General features: G+C 42.4%; 2 protein-coding genes across 2 annotated transcripts in view; one reads left to right on the top strand and one right to left on the bottom strand.

The window, feature by feature from the left end:
* Nucleotides 1–13,466, bottom strand: part of otc (ornithine transcarbamylase) — a 115,454-nt gene extending 101,988 nt beyond the window's left edge. The window contains exons 1-3 of the mRNA XM_068040639.1: nucleotides 13,139–13,466; nucleotides 6,927–7,065; nucleotides 5,749–5,830 (exon numbers count right to left, since the gene is read on the bottom strand). Of these exons, the coding sequence (XP_067896740.1) occupies nucleotides 5,749–5,830; nucleotides 6,927–7,065; nucleotides 13,139–13,218 (301 nt within the window). The 5' untranslated portion in view covers nucleotides 13,219–13,466. The remainder of the gene's footprint in view (nucleotides 1–5,748; nucleotides 5,831–6,926; nucleotides 7,066–13,138) is intronic.
* LOC137374473 (X-linked retinitis pigmentosa GTPase regulator-like) overlaps nucleotides 12,572–25,889 on the top strand; it is a 155,257-nt gene continuing 141,939 nt past the window's right edge. Inside the window, exon 1 of the mRNA XM_068040638.1 lies at nucleotides 12,572–12,661. Coding sequence (XP_067896739.1) covers nucleotides 12,643–12,661 — 19 coding nt within the window. The 5' untranslated portion in view covers nucleotides 12,572–12,642. The remainder of the gene's footprint in view (nucleotides 12,662–25,889) is intronic.

Genomic DNA, 25,889 nt, shown 5'->3' with positions numbered 1-25,889 from the left:
GTTTCTAGCCTCACTAGCACGTGGCACCGGTAACAATCCTGAGATTACTACTTTGCTCGTCCTGCCTTTCAGCTTCCAACCTAACTCCCTATATTCGCTTTTCAGGTCCTCATCCCTTTTCCTAGCTATGTAACGAGGGGCCACAAGTTTAAGGTGAGGGGCGGGAGGTTTAAGGGGGACTTGAGGAAGATCATTTTTACCCAGACGGTGGTGACGGTCTGGAATGCCCTGCCTGGGAGGGTGGTAGATGCAGGTTGCCTCACATCCTTTAAAAAGTACCTGGATGAGCACTCGGTACGTCATAACGTACAGGGGCGGCACAGTGGCGCAGTGGTTAGCACCGCAGCCTCACAGCTCCAGCGACCCGGGTTCAATTCTGGGTACTGCCTGTGTGGAGTTTGCAAGTTCTCCCTGTGTCTGCGTGGGTTTCCTCCGGGTGCTCCGGTTTCCTCCCACATGCCAAAGACTTGCAGGTTGGTAGGTTAATTGGCCATTATAAATTGCCCCTAGTATAGGTAGGTGGTAGGGGAAATATAGGGACAGGTGGGAATGTGGTAGGAATATGGGATTAGTGTAGGATTAGTATAAATGGGTGGTTGATGGTCAGCACAGACTCGGTGGGCCGAAGGGCCTGTTTCAGTGCTGTATCTCTAAACATAACATTCAAGGCTATGGGCTAAGTGCTGGCAAATGTGATTAGGTAGACAGATCAGGTGTTTTAATGCATCGGTGCAGACTCGATGGGCCGAAGGGCCTCTTCTGCACTGTATTATTCTGTGATTATAGGACAACCCCCTTATCCCAGGCACCAATTTACGAAATCTTCACTGCACTGCCTCCAGCGCAAGTATATCCTTTCTTAAATGCAGAGACCAAAACTGCACATAGTATTCTAGGTGCGGTCTCACCAAAGCCTTGTACAATTTTAGTAAGACTTCTTTATTCCTGTACTCCAATCCCCTTGCAATAAAGGCCAACATGCTATTTGCCTTCCTAATAGCCTGCTGCACCTGCATGTTAACTTTGTGCGTTCCTTGTATGAGTACCCCCAAGTCTCTCTGAACATCAACACTTAACAGTTTCACACCTTTTAAAAAATATTCTGCTTTTCTATTTTTACGACCAAAGTGAACAACTTCACACTTCCCTACATTATACTCCATCTGCAATCTTGTTGCCCACTCACTTAACCTGTCTGTATCTCTTTGCAGCCTCTCTACATCCTCCCCGCAGCTTATATTTCCACCGAGCGTTGTATCATAAGCAAACATAGATACATTACTCTCTGTCTCGTCATCCAAGTCGTTAATACAGAGTGTAAACAGCTGAGGCCCCAGCGCTGATCCTTGCGGCACCCTGCCTGCCAACTTGAAAATGCCCCATTTATGTGCACTCTCTGCTTCCTGTCTGTTAACCAATCCTCTATCCACGCTAATACATTAGCCCCAGCACCATGAACCCTTATCTTGCCTATTAATCTTTTATGTGGCACTTTATTGAATGCCTTTTGAAAATCCAGGTATACAACATCTACTCTTCTTCTTCGGCCTCCTTATCTCGAGAGACAATGGGTAAGCGCCTGGAGGTGGTCAGTGGTGTGTGGAGCAGCGCCTGGAGTGGCTATAAAGGCCAACCATCTACTGGTTCCCCTTTATCTACCCTACCAGTTATATCCTCAAAAATCTCTAATAAATTTGTCAAACAGGATCTTCCTTTAGTAAAACCATGCTGACTTGTTCTGATCATACTATGGAAGGGAAGTTGAGCAGTCAGCATTTTATTTTATTTTTTATTTGTTCGCGGGATGTGGGTGTCGTAGGCATGGCCAGCATTTCTTGTCCATCCTTAATTGCCCTTGAGAAGGTGGTGGTGGCCTTCTTGGACCACTGCAGTGCTTGGGATGAAGGTACACCTACAGTGCTGTTAGGAAGGGAGTTCCAGGATTTTGACCCAGTGACAGTGGAAGAACGGCAAAATAGTTCCAAGTCAGGATGGTGCGTGGCTTGGAGGGGAACTTTCAGGTGTTGGTGTTTCCATGCATTTGCTGCCTTTGTCCTTCCAGGTGGTAGAGATTGCGGGTTTGGAACGTGCTGTCGAAGGAGCCTTGCTGAGTTGCTGAAGTGCATCTTGTATATGGTACACACTGCTGCCACTGTGTGTCGGTGGTGGTGGGAGTGAATGTTGAAGGTGGTGGATGGTGTGCCAATCAAGCAGGGTGCTTTGTCCTGGATGGTGTCGAGCTTCTGGAGTGTTGTTGGAGCTTCACCCATCCAGGCAAGTGGAGAGTATTCCAACACACTCCTGACTTGTGCCTTATAGATGGTGGATAGGTATTGCGGAGACAGGTGGTGAGTTACTTGCTGCAGCATTCCCAGCCTCTGACCTGTTCTTGCAGCCACAGCATTTATGTGGCTGGTCCAGTTCAGTTTCTGGTCAACAGTAACCTCCAGGATGTTGATAGTGGGGGATTCAGTGTTGGTAATGACGTTGAAGGTCAATGGGAGATGGTTAGATTCTCTCTTGTTTGAGATAGTCATTGTCTGGCACTTGTGTGGCACGAATGTTACTTTCCACTTATCAGCCCAATCCTGGATGTTGTCCAAGTCTTGCTGCACCTAGACTGCTTCAGTATCTGAGGAGTCGTGAATGGAACAAAAACAAGAAATGCTGGAACCACTCAAGCAGATCTGGCAGCATCTGTGAAAAGAGAAGCAGAGTTAACGTTTCGGGTCAGTGACCCTTCTTCGGAACTCTGAGTCGTGAATGGTGCTGAACATTGTGCAATCATCAGCAAACGCCCCCACTTCTGACCTTATGATGGAGGGAAGGTCATTGATGAAGCAGCTGAAGATGGTTGGGCTTAGGACACTACCCTGAGGAACTCCTGCAGTGATGTCCTGGGACGGAGATGATTGACCTCCAACACCCACAACCATCTTCCTTTGTGCTAGGCATGACTCCAAACAGCGGAGAGCTTTCCCCCTGATTACCATCGACTCCAGTTTTGCTAGGGCTTCTCGATGCCACACTCGGTCAAATGCTGCCTTGTTGTCAAGGGCAGTCACTCTCACCTCACCTCTTGAGTTCAGCTCTTTTGTCCATGTTTGGACCAAGGCTGTTATGAGGTCAGGAGCAGAGTGGCCCTGGTGGAACCCAAGCTGAGCGTCAGTGAGCAGGGTATTTCTGAGCAAGTGTCGCTTGATAGCACTGTCGATGACTCCTTCCATCACTGCAGACCCAGTCTAGCAGCTATGTCCTTTTGGACTCAGCCAACTTGGTCAGTAGTGGTGCTACTGGGCCACTCTTGGTGATGAACATTGAAGTCCCCCACCCAGAGTACATTTTGTGCCTTTGCTACCCTCAGTGCTTCTTCGAATTAGTGTTCAACATGGAGAAGCACAGTCATCAGCCGAGGGGACGGTAGATGGTAATCAGCAGGAGGTTTCCTTGCCCATGTTTGACCTGATGCCATGAGACTTCATGGAGTCCAGAGTCAATGTTGAGGACTCCCAGGGCAACTCCCTCCCGACTGTACATCACTGTGCCGTCACCTCTGCTGGGTCTGTCCTGCCGGTGGAACAGGACATACCCTGGGATGATGATGGTGTCAGGGACATTGTCTGTAAGGTAAGATTCCGTGAGTATGACTATATCAGGCTGTTGCTTGGCTAGTCTGTGGGACAGCTCTCCCAATTTTGGTACAAGCCCCCAGATGTTAGCAAGGAGGACTTTTCAGGGTTGGGTTTGCTGTTGTCGTTTCCGGTGCCTAGGTTGGTGCCAGGTGGTCTGTCCGGTTTCATTCCTTTTCTTAGACTTTGTAGTGGTTTTATACAACTGAGTGGCTTGCTAGGCTATTTCAGAGGACATTTAAGAGTCAACCACATTGCTGTGGGTCTGGAGTCACATGTAGGCCAGACCAGGTAAGGACAGTAGATTTTCTTTCCTAAAGGACAATGGTGAACCAGATGGGTTTTTACAACAAATCGACAATGGTTTCATGATTATCACTAGACTAGCTTTTTAATTCCAGATTTATTCATTGAATTCAAATTCCACCATTTCCCTTTCACTTGCTTAAAACTATTACATTTCTACTCCTGATGAAAGGCCATTGACCTGAAACACTAACTGTTTCTTTCTCCACAGATGCTGCCCGACCTGCTGCATGTTTCTATTTCTTGAATTGCTCCTATCACTCATCTTTCCCTATGTGCAGTAAGATACACACATTTGCAATTATGTTTATCTGTCATTAATTTTCCCACTTACATATTTTGTCCAATTAATTCTGTAGGTCCGGAGCTGACTCCTCAGATTCAATTGCCCTATCTAGTTTATTATCTAAAAGTAGCAGGGGTCCTTCTGGGCACCCAACTCAACAGCTGACTAAACTTTGATGTAACTTCTCTAACCAAGTACCCACTGCTTCCCATCTTTAAACAAATTTCTGATTCATTGCCAGGTTTTACTGAGTCCATAAATGCTTTAAAATTAGATAGTAGCCTTTTGCAAGGAACTCCTGATAGTGGGTCTGCAGTGCCTGGGTCTGTTTGCCATCCTTTTTAAAAAAGGGCACCATGTTAGCCTGTTTCCAATATACTCATACCGTCCAGTGTTCACTGACTCCCTCATAACAAGCCAATGATTCACAAACCTCAGACATTATCTCTCTTAATACTTGGGAGAAAGTACCCCTCACCCTCAATATTTTTTTTGAGTTTTATTACTCAGTCTCAAACTTCCATTTCATTTATGTTGACGCCATTAATTTTACTTGAATTATTGCATTTAGGGAGTTACTCTTTATCCTTACTGTTGGTGTACTGGACCTTCACCTACGTATTTCACAAGATAAGAAATAGGAGCTGATGTAGGCCATTTGGCTGTTCCAGCCGCTTCTGTCATGTTCTACTCCAGAAAGCCTGTTAGTGAAGGATCATACTGGAGCCAATCTTTACTTGGTCTTACATTTATTTCCAGAGTGAAACATTAAGCATACACTTCCTAACTCAACCACACCACAGTTTCAGTAAGTCTCTCTTTATATGTGCTCAAGTGACATGCCAATTAATGCCCTCCATCTTCACATAATTAAACACAATTGATATACAAGATCATGGCTGATCTTCTACCTCAACTTCACCTTCCTGCAATATCCCCATATCCCTTAATACCCAAAAATCTATCAACCTCTGTCTTGAATGTACTCACCGACTGAGCATCCACAGCACTCTGGAGTAGAGAATTCAAAAAGATTCACTACTTTGATTGAAGAAATCTTTCCTCATCTCAGTCCTAAATGCCTGATCTCTTATTCTGAGATTGTGACCCTGTGTTCTCGATTCCCCAGCTGGGGGAAACATTTTCTCAGCATCTACCCTGTCAATCCCCTTAAGAATGTTATAAGTTTCAATTAGGTCACCTTTCATTCTTCTCAATTCTAGGGAATATAGGGCTAGTCTACTCAGTCTCTCCTCATAGGACAATTCCCTCATCCCAGCAACCAGTCTACTGAACCTTCATTGCACTACCTTTAGGCAAGTATAACCTTCCTTAGGTAAGGCAACCTCTCTGTGCCTTGTGTAATTGCAGGAAGACTTTTATTTTACTTTTATAGCCCAATTCATTTGTAACAAAACATACCATTTGACTTTCTTTACTTGGGGGAAAAAAACATTTACAATAGATCTTTCCTAGTTGCACAAATATGCATACGGTTCCTCTATTTCTTGGAGAGAAATCTCTCACCTGTTTCTGTAGATATTCTTGTTCTGGTGCTTCTTTTTTCAAATATCATGGCAATAGATTTCCCTTGAAGCAAAGGGAGTATCTGTTGTAATCCACAAAGAAGTGGAACAAAAACAAAATAAGATTAGAAGCTTTACTATACCCACAACCACTCTGTACCAGAAACATTAGTAAACATTGCATTAAGAATTGCTGGACTGAAGAGGCACAAAAACTCCTAGAGTGGGAAAGGGTGAAAGAGAGAGAGGAATCCCACTCAAACTTTACAATGGTTATTTGTTACAGTGTTCATTACTGCACCCACCTGCAACAGGTACTAGTGGTGTCTAAAGTTGGAAAAATCTATATACAGTTAAATCTAAATTGTTTCAAGTCAGATTCAAGAAAGATTTTGGAGTTTGGACCTCCACATTGAATTATACTAGAGTGGGCAAGGGAAAATGATTTCATTTATGACGGCGGTTTTTCCTAAAGCTCAAGGTATCATGTGCAAGGCTCCTAAATCAGCTCACAATTCAAGTTGTGAGGCTTCAAGGCTTCCTCTCACGGTGGCGTACTGATGTTGTCACTGGACTAGTAATCCAGAGACCCAGGTATTGCTCTGGGGACATGGGTTCGAATCCCACCCCAGCAGAAGATAGAATTTGAATTCAATTAATAAATCTGGAATTTAAAGCTAGTCTAATGATGGCCATCGATTGTGGTAAAAACCCATCTGGTTCACTAATGTCCTTTACGGAAGGAAATCTGCTGTCCTTACCTGGTCTGGCCTACATGTGACTCCAGATCCACAGCAATGTGGTTAAATCTTACATGCCCTTGAAATGGCCTAGCAAGCCACTCAGTTCAAGGGCAATTAGGGATGGGTAATAAATGCTGGCCTGGCCTGCGACGCTCACATCCCATGAAAGAATTAAAAAAAAATTTTCCTTGACTAGAACAAAAAGCTGGATTGAACGATGCATGTTGCTCTTCCTATTGGAAAGTAGAATAAAACCTGATTTAGACCTTATCTATCATGGAAGAACATCTACTGCACTAAACATAGCCTTACAAGAGTAGGATGCATGCCTGAATGGCACCATTGGAAAGAAAGAGATTGAAGAACAGGAGATTTTACTGAATCTATACATCAAAGGAATTTCTAGTATCAGTGATGCTATTATCCTGCCATTTACCTCGCCTTTCTGTTTTATTCTCATTTTCAGATCAGCTGCTGTCCACAATAGTTGCTTTATTTCTTCACCATTAAAATCCTTGAGAGTCAACAGATGACGCCCTTTCAGAGCAGTAGCACTTAGCATAACCTGTCCACATCTGCAATCAGAACCCAAAGAAATTTTATGTTATATTAAACTATAACCCTGAATTTAGTGAAACATGCCTGTCTTTATTTTGCGCCTTAATGAGAGCAAGAAACAGTTGCTGTTTCAAAGTCATGTAAAAACAGACCACACTTCATTACAGAAACAGAAAATACTCTTAATGGACAGCAGGTGACTTGGATTTGAAGAGAAAAAAGGCAGGCTAACACTGGCCAAAGGGTTTCTGGTCGTTTTAGAAACATCGGAAGATTTATAGCATAGAAGGAGGCCATTCGGCTCATCATGCCCTCCAAAAAAGAGTCCGAGTGATACAACGTTGAAACAGGCCCTTCGGCCCACCGAATCTGTGCCAACCAACAACCACCCATTTATACTAATCCTACATTTAATCCAATATTCCCTACCACAACCCCACCTTCCCTCAATTCTCCTACCACCTACCTACACTAGGTAAATTAGCCATTGTAAATTGCCCCTATCAACCTGCAAGTCTTTGGCTGTGGGAGGAAACCAGAGTACCTGGCAGAAACCCACACGGTCACAGGGAGAACTTGCAAACTCTGCACAGGCAGTACCCAGAACTGAACCCAGGTTGCTGGATCTGTGAGGCTGCGGTGCTAACCACTGCGCGACCCACTCTAATCCCAACTTCCAGCTCTTAGCCCGTAGCACTGTAGGTTACAGCACTTAAAATGCATATCTAAGATTTTTTTTTAATGCAATGAAGGTTTAAGCCTCTACCACCCTTTCAGGCAGTGAGTTCCAGACCCCCACAACCAACTGGCTGGAAACATTTCTCCTCAACTCACCTCTAATCCTTCCACCAATTACTTTAAATCTATCCCCCCTGATTATTGATCTCTCTGGTAACAGAAATAGGTCCTTCCTACCCACTCTATCTAGGCGCCTATAAATTTAGGAACATAGGAAAAAGAGTAGGCCATTCAGCCCATCAAGTCTGCTCCACCATTCAATTAGATCATGGCTGATCATGTACCTCATCGACACTTTCCTGCGCTATCCCCATATCCCTTGACGCCTTTCGAATCCAGATATCTATTGACTTCTGTCTTCCACATGCTCAATGATAGAGGGCTGTGGAAGCTCAGAGTGTAGAGAATTCCAAAGATTCACTACCATGGGAGTAAAGAAATTCCTCCTCATCTCAGTCTTAAATGGCCTACCTCTTATTCTGAGACTATGTACCCTGGTTCCAGACTCACCAGCCAGGGGAACATCCTATCTAGATCCACCCTGTCATGATCTGTGAGAATTTTGTAAGTTTCAATGAGGTCACCTCTCATTCTTCGAAACTCTAGAGAATATAGGTCCAGTTTCCTCAATATCTCCTCATAAGGCAATCCCGCTATCCCAGGGATTAGTCTGGTGAACCTCCATTACACTCTCTCTGGCAAGTATATCTTTCCTTAGATAAGGAGACCAAAACTGTACACAATACTCCAGGTGCAGTTTCACCAAGGCTCTATACAATTGCAGCAAGACTTCTTTACTCCTGTACTCAAAACCCCTTGCGATGAGGGCCAATATACCATTTGCCTTCCTAATTGCTTACTGCACCTGCATGCTAACTTTCAGTGACTCATGAACAAAGACACCCAGGTCCTTTTGGACATCAACACTTCCCAACCTCTCACCATTTAAGAAATACTCTGTCTTTCTGTTTTTGCTACCAAAGTGGATAACCTCACACATTCCTTCTGCCATGTTCTTGCCCATTCACTTAGCCTGTCCAGGTCCCTTTGATGCCTCCTTGTATCCTCCTCACAACTTACATTCCCACCTAGTTTTGTCTCATCAGCAAATTTGGAATATTGCATTCGGTCCCCACATCCAAATCATCTATATGGATTGTGAACAGCTGTGGTCCTTGCACTGATCCTTGAGGTACCCCAAAAAGAACAGCCTGTCATCCTGAGAATGACCCTTTTTATTCCTACTCTCTGTTTTCTGATTGTTAACTAATTCTCAATCCATTGCAGTTAATTACCCCCAATCCCATGTGCTCTAATTTTGTTTACTAACCTCCTGTGTGGGACCTTATCAAAAGCCTTCTGAAAATCCAAATGCACCACATCCACTGGTTCTCCTTTATTTATGCTACAAGTAACATCCTCAAAAAAACTCCAGAAAGTTTGTCAAACATGATTTCCCTTTCATAAATCCATGTTGACTCTGCCCAATCATATCATTATTTTCCAAGTGTCTAGTTATCACATGCTTTTAACATTGTAACAACTACTGGATGTTAAACTAACAAGTCTGTAGTTCCCCATTTTCTCTCTCCCTCCTTTCTTAAATAGTGGGGTTACACTTGCTACTTTCCAGTCTGCAGGACCTTTTGCAGAATCTATGGAACTTTGAAAGATAACCACCAATGCATCCACTATCTCCATAGCCACCTCCTTCAACACGCGGGGATGTAGTTCATCTGGTCCAGGGGATTTATCAACCTTCAATCAATTTTTTTTTTTTTTTTTTTTTGAGTACTACCTCTTTATTAATACTAATTTCTTTCAGTTCCACATTTTCACAAGTCCCTTGATTCCCTAGTATTTTTGGGAGATTTTCTGTATCTTCCTCTTTGAAGACAGACACAAAGTAATTGTTTAGTTTCTCCACCATTTCTCTATTCTCCATTATAAATTCTCCTGTCTCTACCTGTAATGGACCCATATTTGTCCTTGCTAATCTTTTTCTTTTCACATACCTAACGAAGCTTTTACAGTCCACCCTTATGTTTCTATCTAGCTTGCATTCATATTCTGTTTTCCCTTTATCAGCTTCTTGGTCATCCTATGCTGGATTCTAAATTGCTCCCAATTTCAATTTATACACTGTCTTTAGAATCCAATTGACCTGTGTGTTTCTGGCATTTTCCTGTGTCTCAATTTTGTGTCTAAACCAAGTCACTATTCTGGTTTTGTCTTGTGGCCGTGGTAAAGACTTTATTGGGCTGCAGTACAGTATGAAACAGAGGCACATAAACTCCAACAATATGATTTACTGAATTGACTGAATGACAAGTTTGGCTTTAAAGATTCAACTCTTCAAGGTTTAACCTATAAATGCAATATGGACATGCTAATTATTTCCTTGGTTACTTGATCTCCCTTTTTAATAAAACCATAATTTCAACAAGGGAAGATCAATATTCAGGGTACAATACAATTTGGTTCTGATGTGCCCAAAAATGTCATCCTAACTATTTAATTAAGAAAACACAATATCTCATCTGCTACTGATCATCAGGTAATGTCTAAACTACAGACGCACCTTCAAGCCTCTTTCCCCACACTTCAGTTGCATGACACTCAGCACTTTTCTCATACATTGATTTTAAATGCTATTTTTTAAAAATTGAGTTTGCAGCCAGGGTTCCATTTGCATGCAGCAGGAAATCAAAGTAAACTGGTTAATCTGCTGTATTATCAGCCCATTCTCCCCATGGCCCCTCCCCCCGCACATCCTGCCAAAGGAACTATCTTTTGCTGGCATACCATTTCACACATGATAGCAGCTCTCCAATACATCAACTAGGTCCTCTTTTCATTTGTGAGCCTAAATAGAGTAGCAGGCTATTCAATTGTGGAGGGTAACACAGCTATCAGCTGATGCACTGTTATCCAGCAGCCTCCTAGAGAAAGTACAATCTGGAAAAGGAACATATTTTCCTTTTCCTTAGTTGAAAAGTGCCAATGCCATTTGTATTTCTTTCACTGCTGCCCTGGCTAAGACCAGCTCAAGGCAAGAATCAAACCCATGATGATATCGGAGGTTTTGAAGCACTTCCACACTTAGCATTTGTTTAGGTTGTGTTATGGTAGAGCAAATTGTGTGTGCCAGCTCTCTGTATTTACATTCATAAAACCACAGTCATAGATCAATGCCAATCTAGGATTTTGCTGTCAGTTTTAACAACATAAAATGTAATGTGGAATGTCACTTATTAAAATTTTGCTATCAAGTTGAGGGATGCTAATGCAGGAAATTTGAATGCTTCCCATTTCAGTGACAGGACCAAGAACTCAAGATCAGATGCTCACGCTACTGTTCCCCAACATACCTCACCCCGCCCTCCAAAGAGCACCTGCAAACGCATCAATGTGACACCCCGCCCCCAACCCCTACACATTTTACAGTCATCCTGTAGCCTTGAGTGAGATTTCCAATTGGTGCTGGTTTGGCACTGCTGGCTCATGTCCATTAGGAACTGGATCCAAAGAAAAATCACTGCACACGGGGATGAAGAGTTTCAGCTGTGGGCACAAATTGGCAATCAAGGCACAAATTAAGTTTGAAATTGCACTGTTTTTCCAAATTGAAGTTACAGTTCAAGTTTCCACTCAAACTTATTGGCATAATCATAAACATAATATCTTTCATGACAATTGGGCAGTGTAATAGAACATAATCGTTTATTTTTTCCCATCTTGCACTCGGAAATATCCTTTACGTATTTAAGACTGATACATGGTGAAGTTTTATTTATACAGCTGAAAATGGGTAATCACAGAAAAGCATCTTTAATCAAAATTAGATCAGCAAATATGGGCGGCACAGTGGTTAGCACCGCAGCCTCACAGCTCCAGCGACCTGGGTTCAGTTCTGGGTACTGCCAGTGAGGAGTTTGCAAGTTCTCCCTGTGTCTGCGTGGGTTTTCGCCGGGTGCTCCGGTTTCCTCCCACCTCCAAAAGACTTGCAGGTTGATAGGTAAATTGGCCATTGTAAATTGCCCCTAGTGTAGGTAGGTGGTAGGAGAATGGTGGGGATGTGGTAGAGAATATAGGATTAATATAGGATTAGTATAAATGAGTGGTTGTTGGTCGGCACAGACTCGGTGGGCCGAAGGGCCTGTTTCAGTGCTGTATCTCTAAATAAAAATAAATAAAATAAAACCTGATTGTAAATGACGAAAAATGACTTCAAAAACTAGTAAATGGTTCAGTACAGGTTAATTGTTATACAATAGTCAGTTTCTTAGTAAATTAAATAGTTGAAAATGTTAGAAAACATACTGACCCATGCATTTGCACCCAAAAAATCTTAATTTTAGGAGCTTGCTTGAATGGTCGCAATTGGTTCAAACTCGCCCTGCTTATTATTTTGATCTGTCGGTGAGGCCAGTGCAATGATTTATAAACCAGCGTTAAAGAACGCAGAAATTTGATTTCTGCTCCACCTAACTTGTTCTTAAAATTCCTCGATCTTTTTCGCTGGTTAGGCCAGTTTTGTGACAAATTGCATTGGTAAAACCAGTTTCTGTAAGCTTGCACTGACAGAGCAAACTTCAATCAATATGTAGCTCATGCAGTTCCCCCAGTTTTTTCTTCAAAAAAAAAAGCATGCAATTGCTCTTTGATAGAAGTAGAATACAATATCAGCAACAATGTAAAACAGGCTGCCAATCGCTATCACCCCTTTTGCACTTGGTTCCCAATTTCATCCGCCAAACTGTCCTGACCCTGGAAAAGTAAAAGCGTTACAATGGTCGCTTGTGATTTCTGTCACACACACAGTGCACCATAACATTTTGATCAACTATTCAAAGATGTGTACTTCTCGGGCAAGTAAGACTTTTTTTATTCGGTTTTTAACCAGACTATGGCCCCTGGATAAACTTTCGCTTACAATGCAATTATATTTTACAGTTTAATTTGAAAGCTGTGACTCTTAATGAAACATGGTTTGAGATTTGTAACTGGATACTGCCTGGCTGTTGTCCTGCGGCGCAGATTACTTTAAAAAGCCTCATTCCTGACGTGGTGTGGACTTCTTGCACACTGGTGAAACCCTGCAGCCTACACAACTCGGTAATGCCTACGAAGCAGATATTGTCACAATCATCGAGATTTAAACATCTCAAACTGAAGCAGGACAAAATTCTGTTTATTAAACGTGCACCGTACAGATAAGAACACCTAACTTCGAGTGGTGTAATAAGAGAATAAGAAGCGAGTTCAGCCACGACCCCCACGCCACTCCCAATATGTTCTTGGGTTAATTCTCCCTTCACATAAATCACTTGGGTTAAACAAAAAACTCACCGGAATGAACGCACGGGGGGGCACTTACTGCTCAGTGAAACCGAGCGCCCCAGAAGCTTCCTTAAAGTGAAGATCATCATTTTTGGTTCGGATCGTGTGCTAAGCAGCGCTCTAACTCCCGCCTGGTACAAATGATCTTTTCGCCCCTTCGAGCTGAGTTTTATACTTCAAGTGATCCAGTAGCTGATGCAACGAAAACGCCAGCCAGACGTTGGTTACGTACCAAGTCACACTGAGCAAACAGCTGCAAAAGAAGAGTCTAAAGTTACCTGGGCTCAGTGCACTTGCGTGAAGCGTCCAGGGACGTCTTTCCACGTTTCAGGCGCTACAGACCTGCATGTTGTTAGAGGTGGTTAGCTACGTGCAAATTCGTGTCCTGTTTGCAAACACTACCCGACAAAATAGTAAATGCTGGAAACACTCAACCGATCAATTAAGGTCTATAGACAAAATAGACAAGTTAACACTTCCTCTGCTGAATGATGATATATCTGCAATATTTTCTGGTCTGTTCTCTCCAGAGGTGCTGACTGGCCTGCTGTGTTTCCAGGCTCAGCAATGTTTTGGTTTTTATTCATTCAAAATAGTGGTTTGGATCAATTTGCTGAGTTAATTGAGAACTATAGTGCTGTATTTTATCAGTAATGAACTTACCATTAAATCTGCACCAAGACCTTAATGTCATGTAGTGTAAACAGAATTTGCTGTACTCTGGTATCTGTTATCTATAACTGTGGGGAGGAGGTTGAATAGGATTATCCACTTGGTACTTATGGTTAAAAACACTTTGGTTTTGTCTCTTGTAGTCAGTCACAAGCTAGGCTTCTCCATTGTTGAGGATGAGGATGTTCCAGGGGCATCCTCTCGTCAATAGTTACCTGATTATGACCATTTCTGACTGATATGTATGATACGGCTACAGAGCTTTTCTTTGATCTGAAATGAGTTTTATGATTACTTTGATGTTAACAAAACAACAGACACTGTTGATTCAGAGGGGAAATGCTGGCTGATCAACCTGTCTGATTTTTTTGAGGAAGGAATATCCTAAGTGGACTATGATAAATCCTACAACATGATGCCTTACTTAAATAAAATCATTGAATATTTCATAGCCCATGAAAGGCTAATAGTTAAGTTTAAAACAGTGGGAATGCAGAATAGATCTTGGAAATGGGTGAGAAATTGACTGAAGGGTAGAAAGCAGGTATTTGTTACAAGAATTGTGTCAGGGTGGAGTGGAGGTGTGAGTGAAGTGCCCAAGAAGTCATTTTGGAAACCCTACTATTCCTATTTTAAATTAATAACATGGATTCAGAAACTCAATGCAAATTGTTCAAATTTGCATATGAGACCAAACTAGGAGAGGCAGTTCAATATGAGGAGACAGCATAGGAAGAAAAAGATAAGTTGGATAACATGTAAGTGGGAAAAGGAACAATGACAGTTGAAATTGAAGGTGGACAAGAGATCTAAGGGTTTTAATAATTCAATGACCATCATGTCCAAATGATACAGCATAGCAATTAACACAGTCAATTAAATGTTACACTGAATAGCCAGAACAGTAGAATAGAAGTCAGAGTAAGTCACACTGAAACTACTGTACTCTAGTCAGACCATACTTTGAATACTGTGTCTAGCACTGGTTACTGATACACAAGGGAAGCAGTTCAGAAAAGGACTGAGTTTGACCATATTAAGATGGATAAGCTAGTCACCCCCAACACGAAGTTGGGCTACTGCAACTCAAAACTGTATCAATCAGGTTGGTTCCTCCCAGCAATAGGGGGATCTTTTCCAGGCCCACTTACATAACTTGTTACTTTTTCTATTCTTTCCTACGCTGTTTGCTCCTTGTGAAGAAACCTTGCTTCCTGTTACTCCACGCCTGCTACTTAAATTTTGCTGTTCACCTGGGCTGACTGTGTTTGTCAGTGTGGTCAGGCTGCTTAGCTGCTCCTAGGTCTGATCTTGGCTCATTTACCAGCTGTTCACTTTTTAAAGCTGCCACTAGCATGGGCTGCCTCCTCAATCCCAGGCTACGCATCCTATCCTGTGTTTTTCTGCCATGCTCTTGCATGCTTTACACTCCCTGCCTGTGTTCCTCATGATGGCTGCTTCCTTGGCCTGTTCTTTTGGTTACCCCTGGATCTGCTGGTATTTTCAACTGCTTTACCAGCAAATATATTATAAGCACGATGAGCCCTTTGAAAAGTAATCAGTTAATTTTTCACACAACGCTGGGAAACTTGTCAAAGAGCAGTCACTTAGTCCAGCAGAGAGGTTGCTGTGGCAAGAAGGATTATAATTAGGATACTGGTGCACAAGGAGAGGTAAAATGAAAGTGAAAGGGTAAAGGTGGTGTAAGATTTATTAGGTTACTAAAAAGTTACTAACCAGAATATTAATTGTTAAAATCTAACTATTATAAACTAACAACTAACTTATTATCAAAAACTAAGATTTAGCTTCATTAGAACCCTTTTTTTGGTATGGTAAAGTGGGAAAACTTAGGAAATAGGACATAGTATAGACAAGATGCCAAGGTAGAGGGATTCTGGGAGATTATGTCAAGTTTTAAAATGTTTACCTTGCAGTAAAATGGTGAGACCTTGACAGCAGACAGTGAAAACAGCTTCTGTAAAAACAAAATGTAGATTTGTCTTGTAATGAGATAAGGAACCTCTGAATGTAAAAGCATGGAATACAATAGACAACACAAAAACACCTAGATAAATCCAAAAGGTTAGTAACAGCCAAAGAATTAACCTTGATTGGTTGAGAAAGGCATCCTTTAATACAAGACTAATCACTGATTGGGGAAAGGGAGGGTTAATTAGAAAGAAGCCAGGATAAAAGAAGCCTTGACTATGTGCCTGTACAGCAGAGATTTTTTTTAATTCATTCATGGGATGTGGGCATCATTGGCTAGGTCAGCATTTATTGCCCATCCCTAATTGCCCTTGAGAAGGTGATGGTGAGCTGCCTTCTTGAACCGCTGCAGTTCATGTGGGGTAGGTACACGCACAGTGCTGTTAGGAAGGGAGTTCGAGGATTTTGATCCATCGACAGTGAAAGAACGGCAATACAGTTCCAAGTCAGGATGGTGTGTGGCTTGGAGGGGAACTTGCAGGTGGTGGTGTTCCCATGCATTTGCTGCCCTTGTCCTTCTGGGTGGTAGAGGTCATAGGTTTGGAAGATGCTGTCGAAGGAGCCTTGGTGCGTTGTTGCAGTGCATCTTGTAGATGGTACACACAGCTGCCACTGTGCATCAGTGCTGGAGGGAGTGAATGTTTGTGGATGGGGTTCCAATCAAGCTGGCTGCTTTGTCATGGACGGTGTTGAGCTTCTTGAGTGTTGGAGCTGTATCCATCCAGGCAAGTGGAGAGTATTCCATCACAGTCCTGACCTGTGCCTTATAGATGGTGGACAGGCTTTGGGGAGTCAGGAGACGAGTTACTCGCTGCAGGATTCCTAGCCTCTGACCTGCTGTTGTCGCTACGGTATTTATATGGCTACTCCAGTTCAGTTTCTGGTCAATGGTAACCCCGAGGATGTTGATAGTGGGGGATTCAGCGATGGTAATGCCATTGAATGTCAAGGGGCGATGGTTAGATTCTCTCTTGTTGGAGATGGTCATTGCCTGGCACTTGTGTGGCGCGAATGTTACTTGCCACTTATTAGCCAAGCTTGAATACTTTCCAGGTCTTGCTGCATTTCTACACGGACTGCTTCAGTATCTGAGGAGTCGTGAATGGTGCTGAACATTGTGCAATCATCAGCGAACATCCCCACCTCTGACCTTATGATTGAAGGAAGGTCATTGATGAAGCAGCTGAAGATGGTTGGGCCCAGGACACTACCCTGAGGAACTCCTGCAGTGATGTCCTGGAGCTCAGATGATTGACCTCCAACAACCACAACCATCTTCCTTTGCTTTAAGTATGATTCCAACCAGTGGAAAGTTTTCCCCCTGATTCCCATTGGCTCCAGTTTTGCTGGGGCTCCTTGATGCCATACACGGTCAAATGCTGTAGTTCTGTAGCACAGGTGTCCAATACTATTGTCGGAATGTTGTCAGGACCCATAGCCTTTGCAATATCCAGTGCCTTCAGTCGTTTCTTGATATCATGTGGAGTGAATCAAATTGGCTGAAGACTGGCATCTGTGATGCTGGGGACCTCAGGAGGAGGCCGAGATTGATCATCAATTTTCGAACAGCAACAAAGACAAGAGAAACTACGAGAGAGAGCGAGAGAGAGACAGACCAAAGAAACCTGAAGACCAGAATACAAGAGAAACTAGGTGGGTGCTCTGCTGTCCAGTCTCTAGTACAGGTAGTATCTTTGTTAGACTGTTAATCACTGCCTGAGTTTGTGACTAATAGTTTATCTGAAAACTTAATAAACCCATCCTTACCTGAATAAACCCATCCTTACCTTTATCTCAATAAAGTTGATTCACAACAAGCTTTGTGCTGCCAAGTCTGTTTCCACCTTAGAAGGGGGCATAAAACACCCCTATCTTATCTAATCTTACAGTGCAGAGGGAGATAGGCACATGGGGGAGTGCAGACAAAGTTTAGAGCAGAGATGCCTTGCAGCAAGGTACAAAAAGGGAAGCAGAGGTTCAGTGGAGAAGATATAAGGGGGAAGTCAATGAGGAGAGAGGGACTGTAGAAAAGGGAGGTGAAGAGCTGGAATGGTGGTAGCAGTATGGAATCATGCAATTGACCCTATGGTGGTTGGATCAAGTAACCACTGATTTAACATTAATTTGCTGAAATAATTATTCACTGAATGTCACATAATTCAGAATAAATCTATTCACTGGGGAGTTTTTTTTTGAATAAATCTCTATTATTTGTAATTTTACTATTTTAAACAGTTGTAGATCTAATCCCCAACAACTTGATCTCTGTTATACCCAAACATTACAAAGTCTGTTAACAGGTTCGAGTAGGCGAGGGGGAAACTGGAAATACAAATATAACTTTCTTCCCTGTAAAAAAATCAAAGAATTTTAACTTTACAAAAAGTATATACTTTTACCAAAAGTTAAAGAGGGAAGTCCTTTAAAAACCTTGGGCACTCCTCTGAACTGCAATGTGAACAACCTATTGGCCCAGATTTCACAGTCAGCAGCAAAGTGACGACGATCACTATTGACCTTTAAGAACGTAGCCCACAAAGTGATGTCTGTGGCTTGGATTTCCCCCTTCCTGATGTTAGTTTGATTTTGGAGACAAATCAAGGGGACTTCCAAGGGTCCAGCAGCAGTCAAGTTATCAAGCCTATCATATTGAAGTATTCTCACAGACAGCAAACTCAGAAGTAATACATACTGATTATTCTTCACTTTTTATAAATTTTACAAAGAGCGAAATAAAGTTTGGGGCATACACATTAAAAGCTAAAATATCATAAACACACTTTAAAAATATTTTGTTAAAAACTGTGAAATTTTTAACATAATGGAAAAATATGACATTACACAAATATAGAATTAGTTTTCCAGGGTAGTTATGACTTAGTACACCATTTAAAAACTCAGTTCTCGTTCATTAACAAGGGACAACTATTTCAAGGGTCTTTAACAATGATATTACAGCATGAAGGGGAAGTTCTAGTCAGTTAAATGGTTTCTAAAGATTGCCATCTGTGGCAACTTCAACATCACACCCTGTGGAGGATCAGGGAATGACTAACATCAACATCTGGATTTCTGCCAGATGTTGCTGTCAGTTTCATGGACAGTTTCACCATCATTCCAACTGCAAAGTCCAGGCTGTTATCTATAACACCATACTCAGTGATAGCAATGTTCCCTCATCCTCGTTCTTTCTTTTTTGAGAACACAGCAGTACAACATAAGCTGCATATTAAAATGATAATACTAAAATCCACCACTGCCTTCAATGTACCAGCTCAGCCTTCAGCTGACTGAGAAAAAGAGCATTTGAGGACCGGGACCTCAAACCCAGGACTAAGGCCATGATTTGCTGGCCAGCAATGATCCTCACACTCCTATATGCTTCGGAGACTTGGACAATCTACAACAGGCATGTCAAGGCACTGGAGAAAAAACACCAATGCTGTCTCCTCAAAATCCTTCAAATGTGTTGGCAGGATAGGCAATCTAACGTCAGCATCCTCTCCCAGGCCAACATTCCCAGCACCAAGGCACTAATCACCTAAAACCAGCTTCACTGGGCAGGTCACATTGTTTGCATGCCTGACACCAGGCTCCCGAAACAACTGCTCTACTCCAAAATTCATCGCAGAAAAAGACTCTCAGGAGGGCAGAGGAAATGCTTCAGGGATGTTGTCAAAGCATTCCTGCAGAGATCCAGCATCCCCAACAATTAATGAGAATTCCTGGTCCACGACTATCCAAAATTAAGGAGCATGCGGGAAGGCACTGAGCACCTCGAGAGACGTCGACGGGAGCATGCAGAGGCCATGTCCAGACAGCAGAAGGAGCATACAGCCCTCCAAGTAACTCATTTACCTGATCCTTCAAACACCACCCACCCCACATATAGTAGAGTCTGCGGATCACGCATCGGACTTATTAGTTATCTTAAAACCCACAGAACTGGAGTGGAAGTAAGTGATCCTTGATTCTGAGGGACTATCTAAGAAGAAGGGGAGAAGATATTAAAATGTGTTACAAGAGTTTTGTTTTTGTATTGAAAGCTTAGAATTCTGTGTGTTTTTAAAAACTGAGGAAAGGATTTTTTCTGTGGACGGTGATTGCTGAAACTGGAGAAAAAGCCCTTTCTCTGTAAAGGATGTTTTTTGCATCTCTTGAAGAGAAATCCTGCATTTGAAATGTGGCTGTGCTCTGCCTGGAGAGAGAAAAAAGACACAGAAAAAAAGTTACTTCTCTCTGTGAAGGAAGACTGCTTTTCTGAAAAGAAACCCCTGTATGTCAGAGGTAGCAGATTCCTAATGCCTCCAGTCTTTGAAGAATCTCTGCCTCAAGAATGGTTCCTGTTGCCTCCTGTGTTTTGGGAGATCCTGAAATCTCAAGAAAGCTTCTACTGCTAGACGGCTATTTCAAAACCCAAGCAGACCTGTTGCTACACCTTTGCTGAAAGACCTGTGTGACGCCTGCTGCAAACAAATTGCCTTTAACGGCTACTCATCACAAACTGTTCATCAACCTCGCCTGGAGAGACTTAGAGCGGCATCTGACAATTCGACTCTGGGACACCTCACCGTACTGAAAACATCCTACCAGAACGTGATAAACTCAATCATTTTTTCTTTTTTATTCTTAAGAAAAGCTGTAGACCAAAAAATCCTTTTTCCTCAGTTAACCGGTTTCTGAATGTATGTAAGTGTGCATGCGGGCTAGGAAGAATAAGAAGTTTTAAAAAATCTTTTCATATATATAGATTTATCTCATTAGTAGTTAGGACATATTATTTCTTTTCTAGTAAATAGTTAATGTTGTTGTTGTTTAAAGAAATCTGGTTTAGTGTGATTTATTCTGGGGGACAAATAGAGTGTCTAATTTGGCTATTCTTTGGTAGGTGGAAAGCTTTCTTGATCTGCTGTGACCTGTGAAGCAGTGGGACTGAATTAACAGTGCATTACTCCCGCCTTGGTTGTAACAAATGTTCCTGCACATTTAAATCCAATGTGTAGGTATTAGGTATCATAGAAAATCTTGAGTCCTTAAAGTATCAGATCCATATAAAACTGCTTAAATGCTAATTAGCAATTCTTTCTACCTTATAACTTGAGCTTCAAACAAAATAAATGTTACCATTTTAAAAATAATTTGGACTCTACATTTGTTTTTGTTCAAGCTGATTTTTCATGTTAGTTACCAAGAGGGAAATTCAGGGTAGCCCCAAACTTCATCTTCAAGTGCATGTTGCATGGTCCCTGACGGAAGAAGGTGTCCCTTCTTCTGTCCACTGCCTGTACCAGGGCCTCTGAGGCAGATCAGAGAACCTTGGTGCTCTCTCACTAATTCCTTTTCTCATTTCTTGCTGTTTTGATTGGTGATATCAGTCACTCCACCAGTCACTCTTTAAATTACTCAAACACTCCCCCTTTTTAAAGGGGTACCACTGTCATGCATAGAAGGAACTGACGAAATAAACAATGAAATGGAGAAATTATGAAGTTAAAAAGTCAACTGTTAAAATTAAATCACAGGAACTTGAACACTTGAATCACAGTCAAAATGGAGTAGCGGCCAAGTGACCCCTTCCTGTACTGGAAATTCACAAACTTGTCTGCAAAGATGAGTCTCGTTAAGCTAGTCTGAAATAGCTCTGGGAGAATCTCTTTGAAATTGAAAGGAGCTATTGCATATTAATTACTCTGATTGACAAGAATGAACTAACAGAGGATGCTGGAGATAGCCAAACCAAGATGAATAAGGTGTGAAGCAACAACATCACAACAGAATGATTCCCATTCAAACATCAACTGATGTCCATGGTTATTGTCCTGGCTAATTGTGTGGTCACAACAGCGGAGAGGGCCATGCATCTCCTAACAAAAAATCCAATGTGATAGATTTTGACCTTAAAAAGGTGGCTCTCTGGAGAAAGAGAGAGAAAGAAGAGATAAAGTCAACATCACAGAAAGCCTGTGAGAAGGATCCAACAGGCAGGAGAAGAAACCTGCTGACCAAGAACAGCCACCACAGCAGATACAGCACAAAGTGACTTTCAGACTAACCATCTGTGAAGGTAACAAACTACACACCTCTAGCTTTGGGCCATATTACAACCACTAGAGCTCTACAATAACTCCACAAGTTCAAGATTGCAAATAATCAGGCCTGCAACTTGTTTAAAAAGACTTTTCCTCCCGAGAAGACTCAATAATCTTCTGGATACCACGAACACTTACCTCACTTGGGACTTCAAACTACCTCTTATCCTTTTCTCTCCATCTATATTCTTGTGTATATATGTGTAGGCGAATGCATGTGTGAGTGATGTTGCGATCATTTCGGGATTTGTTTAAAAATAGTTATCTTTTTTAACATACAAAAAAACCTGTCATTCATCTGTTTATTTGACCCTAAAGACACTCATGGTCTAAAGCATCATTTTAACAAAACACGACTGCGGTCAGTTGAGAGGTAAACAGGGGAACCACCCATGTAAAATTAAAGTGCATGGGATTGGGGGTAGTGTATTGCTTAGTGAGAGAGAGGAACTGAAAGAAATCAGTATTAGTAGAGAAATGGTGTTGGGGAAATTGATGGGATTGAAGACCGATAAATCCCCAGGGCCTTATGGTATGCGGCCCAGAGTAGTTAAGGAAGTGGCCCTAGAAATAGTGGATGCATTGGTGGTCATCTTCCAAGATTCTATAGACTCTGGAACAGTTCCTACAGTTTGTAGGGTAGCTAATGTAACCACACTATTTAAAAAGGGAGATAGAGACAAAGCAGGGAATTATAGACCAGTCAACCTGATGTCGGTAGTGAGGACAATTCTAGAGTCCATGATCAAAGATTTTATAGCAGAGCACTTAGCGAACAGTGGTAGAATCGGGTAGAGTCAGCATGGATTTACAAAAGGGAAATCATGCTTGACAAATCTACTAGAATTCTTCCAGGATGTAACTAGTAGAGTTGATGAGGGGGAGCCTGTGGATATGGTTTATTTGGACTTTCAGAAGGCTTTCGACAAAGTCCCACATTAGAGATTAGCATGTAAATTTAAAGTGTATGGGATTGGGGGTAATGTATTGTGATGGATAGAAAATTGGTTGGCAGACAGGAAACAACGAGTAGGGATAAATGGGTCTTTTTCCGAATGGCAGGCAGTGATTAGTGGGGTAGCGCAGGGATCGGTGCTAGGACCCCAGCTATTCACAATATATATTAATGATTTAGATGAGGGAACTAAATGTAATATCTCCAAATTTTCAGATGACACAAAACTGGGTGGGAGGGTGAGTTGTGAGGAGGATGCAGAGAGGCTTCAGGGTGCTTTGGGCAAGTTGAGTGAGTGGGCTAATGCATGGCAGATGCAGTATAATGTGGATAAATGTGAGGTTATCCACTTTGGTAGCAAAAACAGGAAGGCAGATTATTATCTGAACGGCTATAAACTGAGAGAGGGGAATATGCAGCGAGACCTGGGTGTTCTTGTACATCAGTCGCTGAAGGTAAGCATGCAGCTGCAACAGGCGGTAAAGAAGGCAAATGGTATATTGGCCTTCATCGCGAGAGGATTCGCGTACAGGAGCAGGGATGTCTTGCTGCAATTATACAAGGTCTTAGTGAGGCCACACCTGGAATATTGTGGTCTCCTTATCTGAGGAAGGATGTTCTTGCTATAGAGGGAGTGCAGCGAAGGTTTACCAGACTGATTCCTGGGATGGTGGGACTGACATATGAGGAGAGATTGAGTCAGTTAGGATTATATTTGCTGGAGTTCAGAAGAGTGAGGGGGGGATCTCATAGAAACCTATAAAATTCTAACAGGACTTGACAGGGTGGGGGAGTCCAGAAGCAGGGGTCATAGTCCAAGGATACAGGGTAAACCTTTCAGGACTGAGACGAGAAGAAATTTCTTTACCCACAGAGTGGTGAGCCTGTGGAATTCGCTACCATGGAAAGCAGTTGAGGCTAAAACATTGTATGTTTTCAAGAAAGAGTTAGATATAGCTCTTGGGTCTAAAGGGATCAAAGGGTGTGGGGTGAAAGCGGGAACAGGCTACTGAGTTGGATGATCAGCCATGATCATAATGAATGGTGGAGCAGGCTCGAAGGGCCAAATGGCCTATTTCTGCTCCTGTTTTCTATGTTTCTATGTTTCACCCCTAACCACCAAAAAATGTCCAATTTGGGTCAGTAAAATAAAACTGGGAAAACAAAACTTTATTAGACTGTGGTGTTATTGGCTGGTTTGATTATGCACTCCAGTTCCTATGGCACCCACTGGTCACGGAAGGCCTCAAGTCTACCGGTGTGTACCACATGCTCCCTCTCCAAGGACACCAGGGTGTGGATGTATCTGCAGAAGAGAGGCAGATGGTTCCTTGATTATGTGCTGCTTGAACCTTTACAAGACCCAGGAATCCACTCATGAGGAGGTCCTCTAGCTTGCCTGCTCCCCTCCTCCACACTTGGTGGTCAAAAATCTGGAGCATGGGACTGAAGTGCAGCCAGCAGTTGGGGAGTAGCCTCTACAGTAGTGGAAGCAGGGCTGGAACTCTCACACTGTAGATAAATAATGAAAAAGTTCTCATCCAGGCTACAAAAGTTGCAGGGAGTTTGTGAATCTATTTAAAAGCCTGTTGCATGCAATTTCTATGTGTAACACTCTCCATGCCAGTTTCCTAATGGAACCGGGGGATGGGTGGGTTGTATTCCTGCATAAAGGGTTCTCCATCCAGGAAGCCCCACAAGCTCCCACTGGATGACAAGATGGAACACCAGGGCACATCTGGATGGGAGACATGAGCGAGAAAGTGCAGAATGCAAAAGCAGTTGGTACCTGAAAATCCTCTGAGCAAAGTGGAAAGGCATGGAGGGAATTTCCGAGGGACAGCTTGTTATGTCTTCTGGTTGTTTTCTGGTTACCAGCTGTCAGAAATAATCACTCTTTAAACTTGAAAAGGCTGGAGTCTTTGTTTATTCATTCAGCCAGCATGCTGCCTGGTGTAGGACTGTTTGAGATTGGTTTCCTGTTACATGACACATGACTCTCCAGTGCAGCCGTGAATGTGGCCCCACTGGAACAATTACACATAACAATTAGTTCCTCGCTAATTAGTTCCAAGCACTTTACAGATAGTATAACAATATATAACACAACTCAAGTTGCGAGCCAGAAGCATTGATGAGAAATTCGTCTGAACGAGGGTCAGCTTGGACGGGATCCTTCAGCCATTTCTTTAATCAGAAGGGTTTCCTTGGTTTATGCAGCCAAAATCCACCACCCCTTTAAAAGGTGCTGGCTGACTTTAAGTGGCGTCATAGATACCCAATATCCAGCCTGCCCTACAGATGTGCAATCAATGATTAGTGTGGGTAGAGAAAGCTCCATGCCTGCATAATTAAAATGAACAGGCAGTAAGCACAAAATAATGTCGTCACTTTCAACAAGCACGGGTAGTGCAAGCCCCATCCCTGACCTGATTCTGGAAGCCATCGGACTTAATAGGGCATTATCTCCTCCCACAATATCCATACGTTTAATAATCTTAAATATCTGGATCAGATTCTTTCTAATCCTCGGTCTCTTCAGTCAAGTGTCAAGTATTTTTACAGCTCAATTATCTCAGAATGGGGATCATCCCTATTGCCATTACCTGCAGGTTCTCTACAGTCACTTTGTGAGAAGCGTAGTCCAAAACTGGATACAGTACTCCAGATGAGGTCATTGTTATGTAACTTGATTATTGTGATTCTAGTTTTGTAATGAATTGTCTGGGAAATACAAATGTATTGTTAATTCGATGGATAGAAGAGGTAAGAAGGGAAATGGGTTGACAATGAGATTCTGTCAAATGGTTTTAGCAGCTGGCAAAGGACAGTCACCAGCTGCAATTGCAGTCTGTGTCCTTTATGTTATTTTTCTTTTTTTGCCTCCTGTCTCTGGGTGCTCCCTGGTGACGTCTTGTGAATTGGAGCTTCCTTTGGTCTTCTAAAGAATTAACTATACTTCATATTTTGGTACCATCTGCACACTGCTCCCTCTAGGGCTATATCCAAATCACTGATATACACAGTAAACAGAAGTGAACCCAGAAATGAC

The sequence above is a fragment of the Heterodontus francisci genome, chromosome 10 (genome assembly GCF_036365525.1).
Source record: "Heterodontus francisci isolate sHetFra1 chromosome 10, sHetFra1.hap1, whole genome shotgun sequence".
NCBI classification, from domain to species: domain Eukaryota; kingdom Metazoa; phylum Chordata; class Chondrichthyes; order Heterodontiformes; family Heterodontidae; genus Heterodontus; species Heterodontus francisci.
Note: the sequence above shows the minus strand (reverse complement) of the source record. Positions and strands in the feature narration are given on the sequence as shown.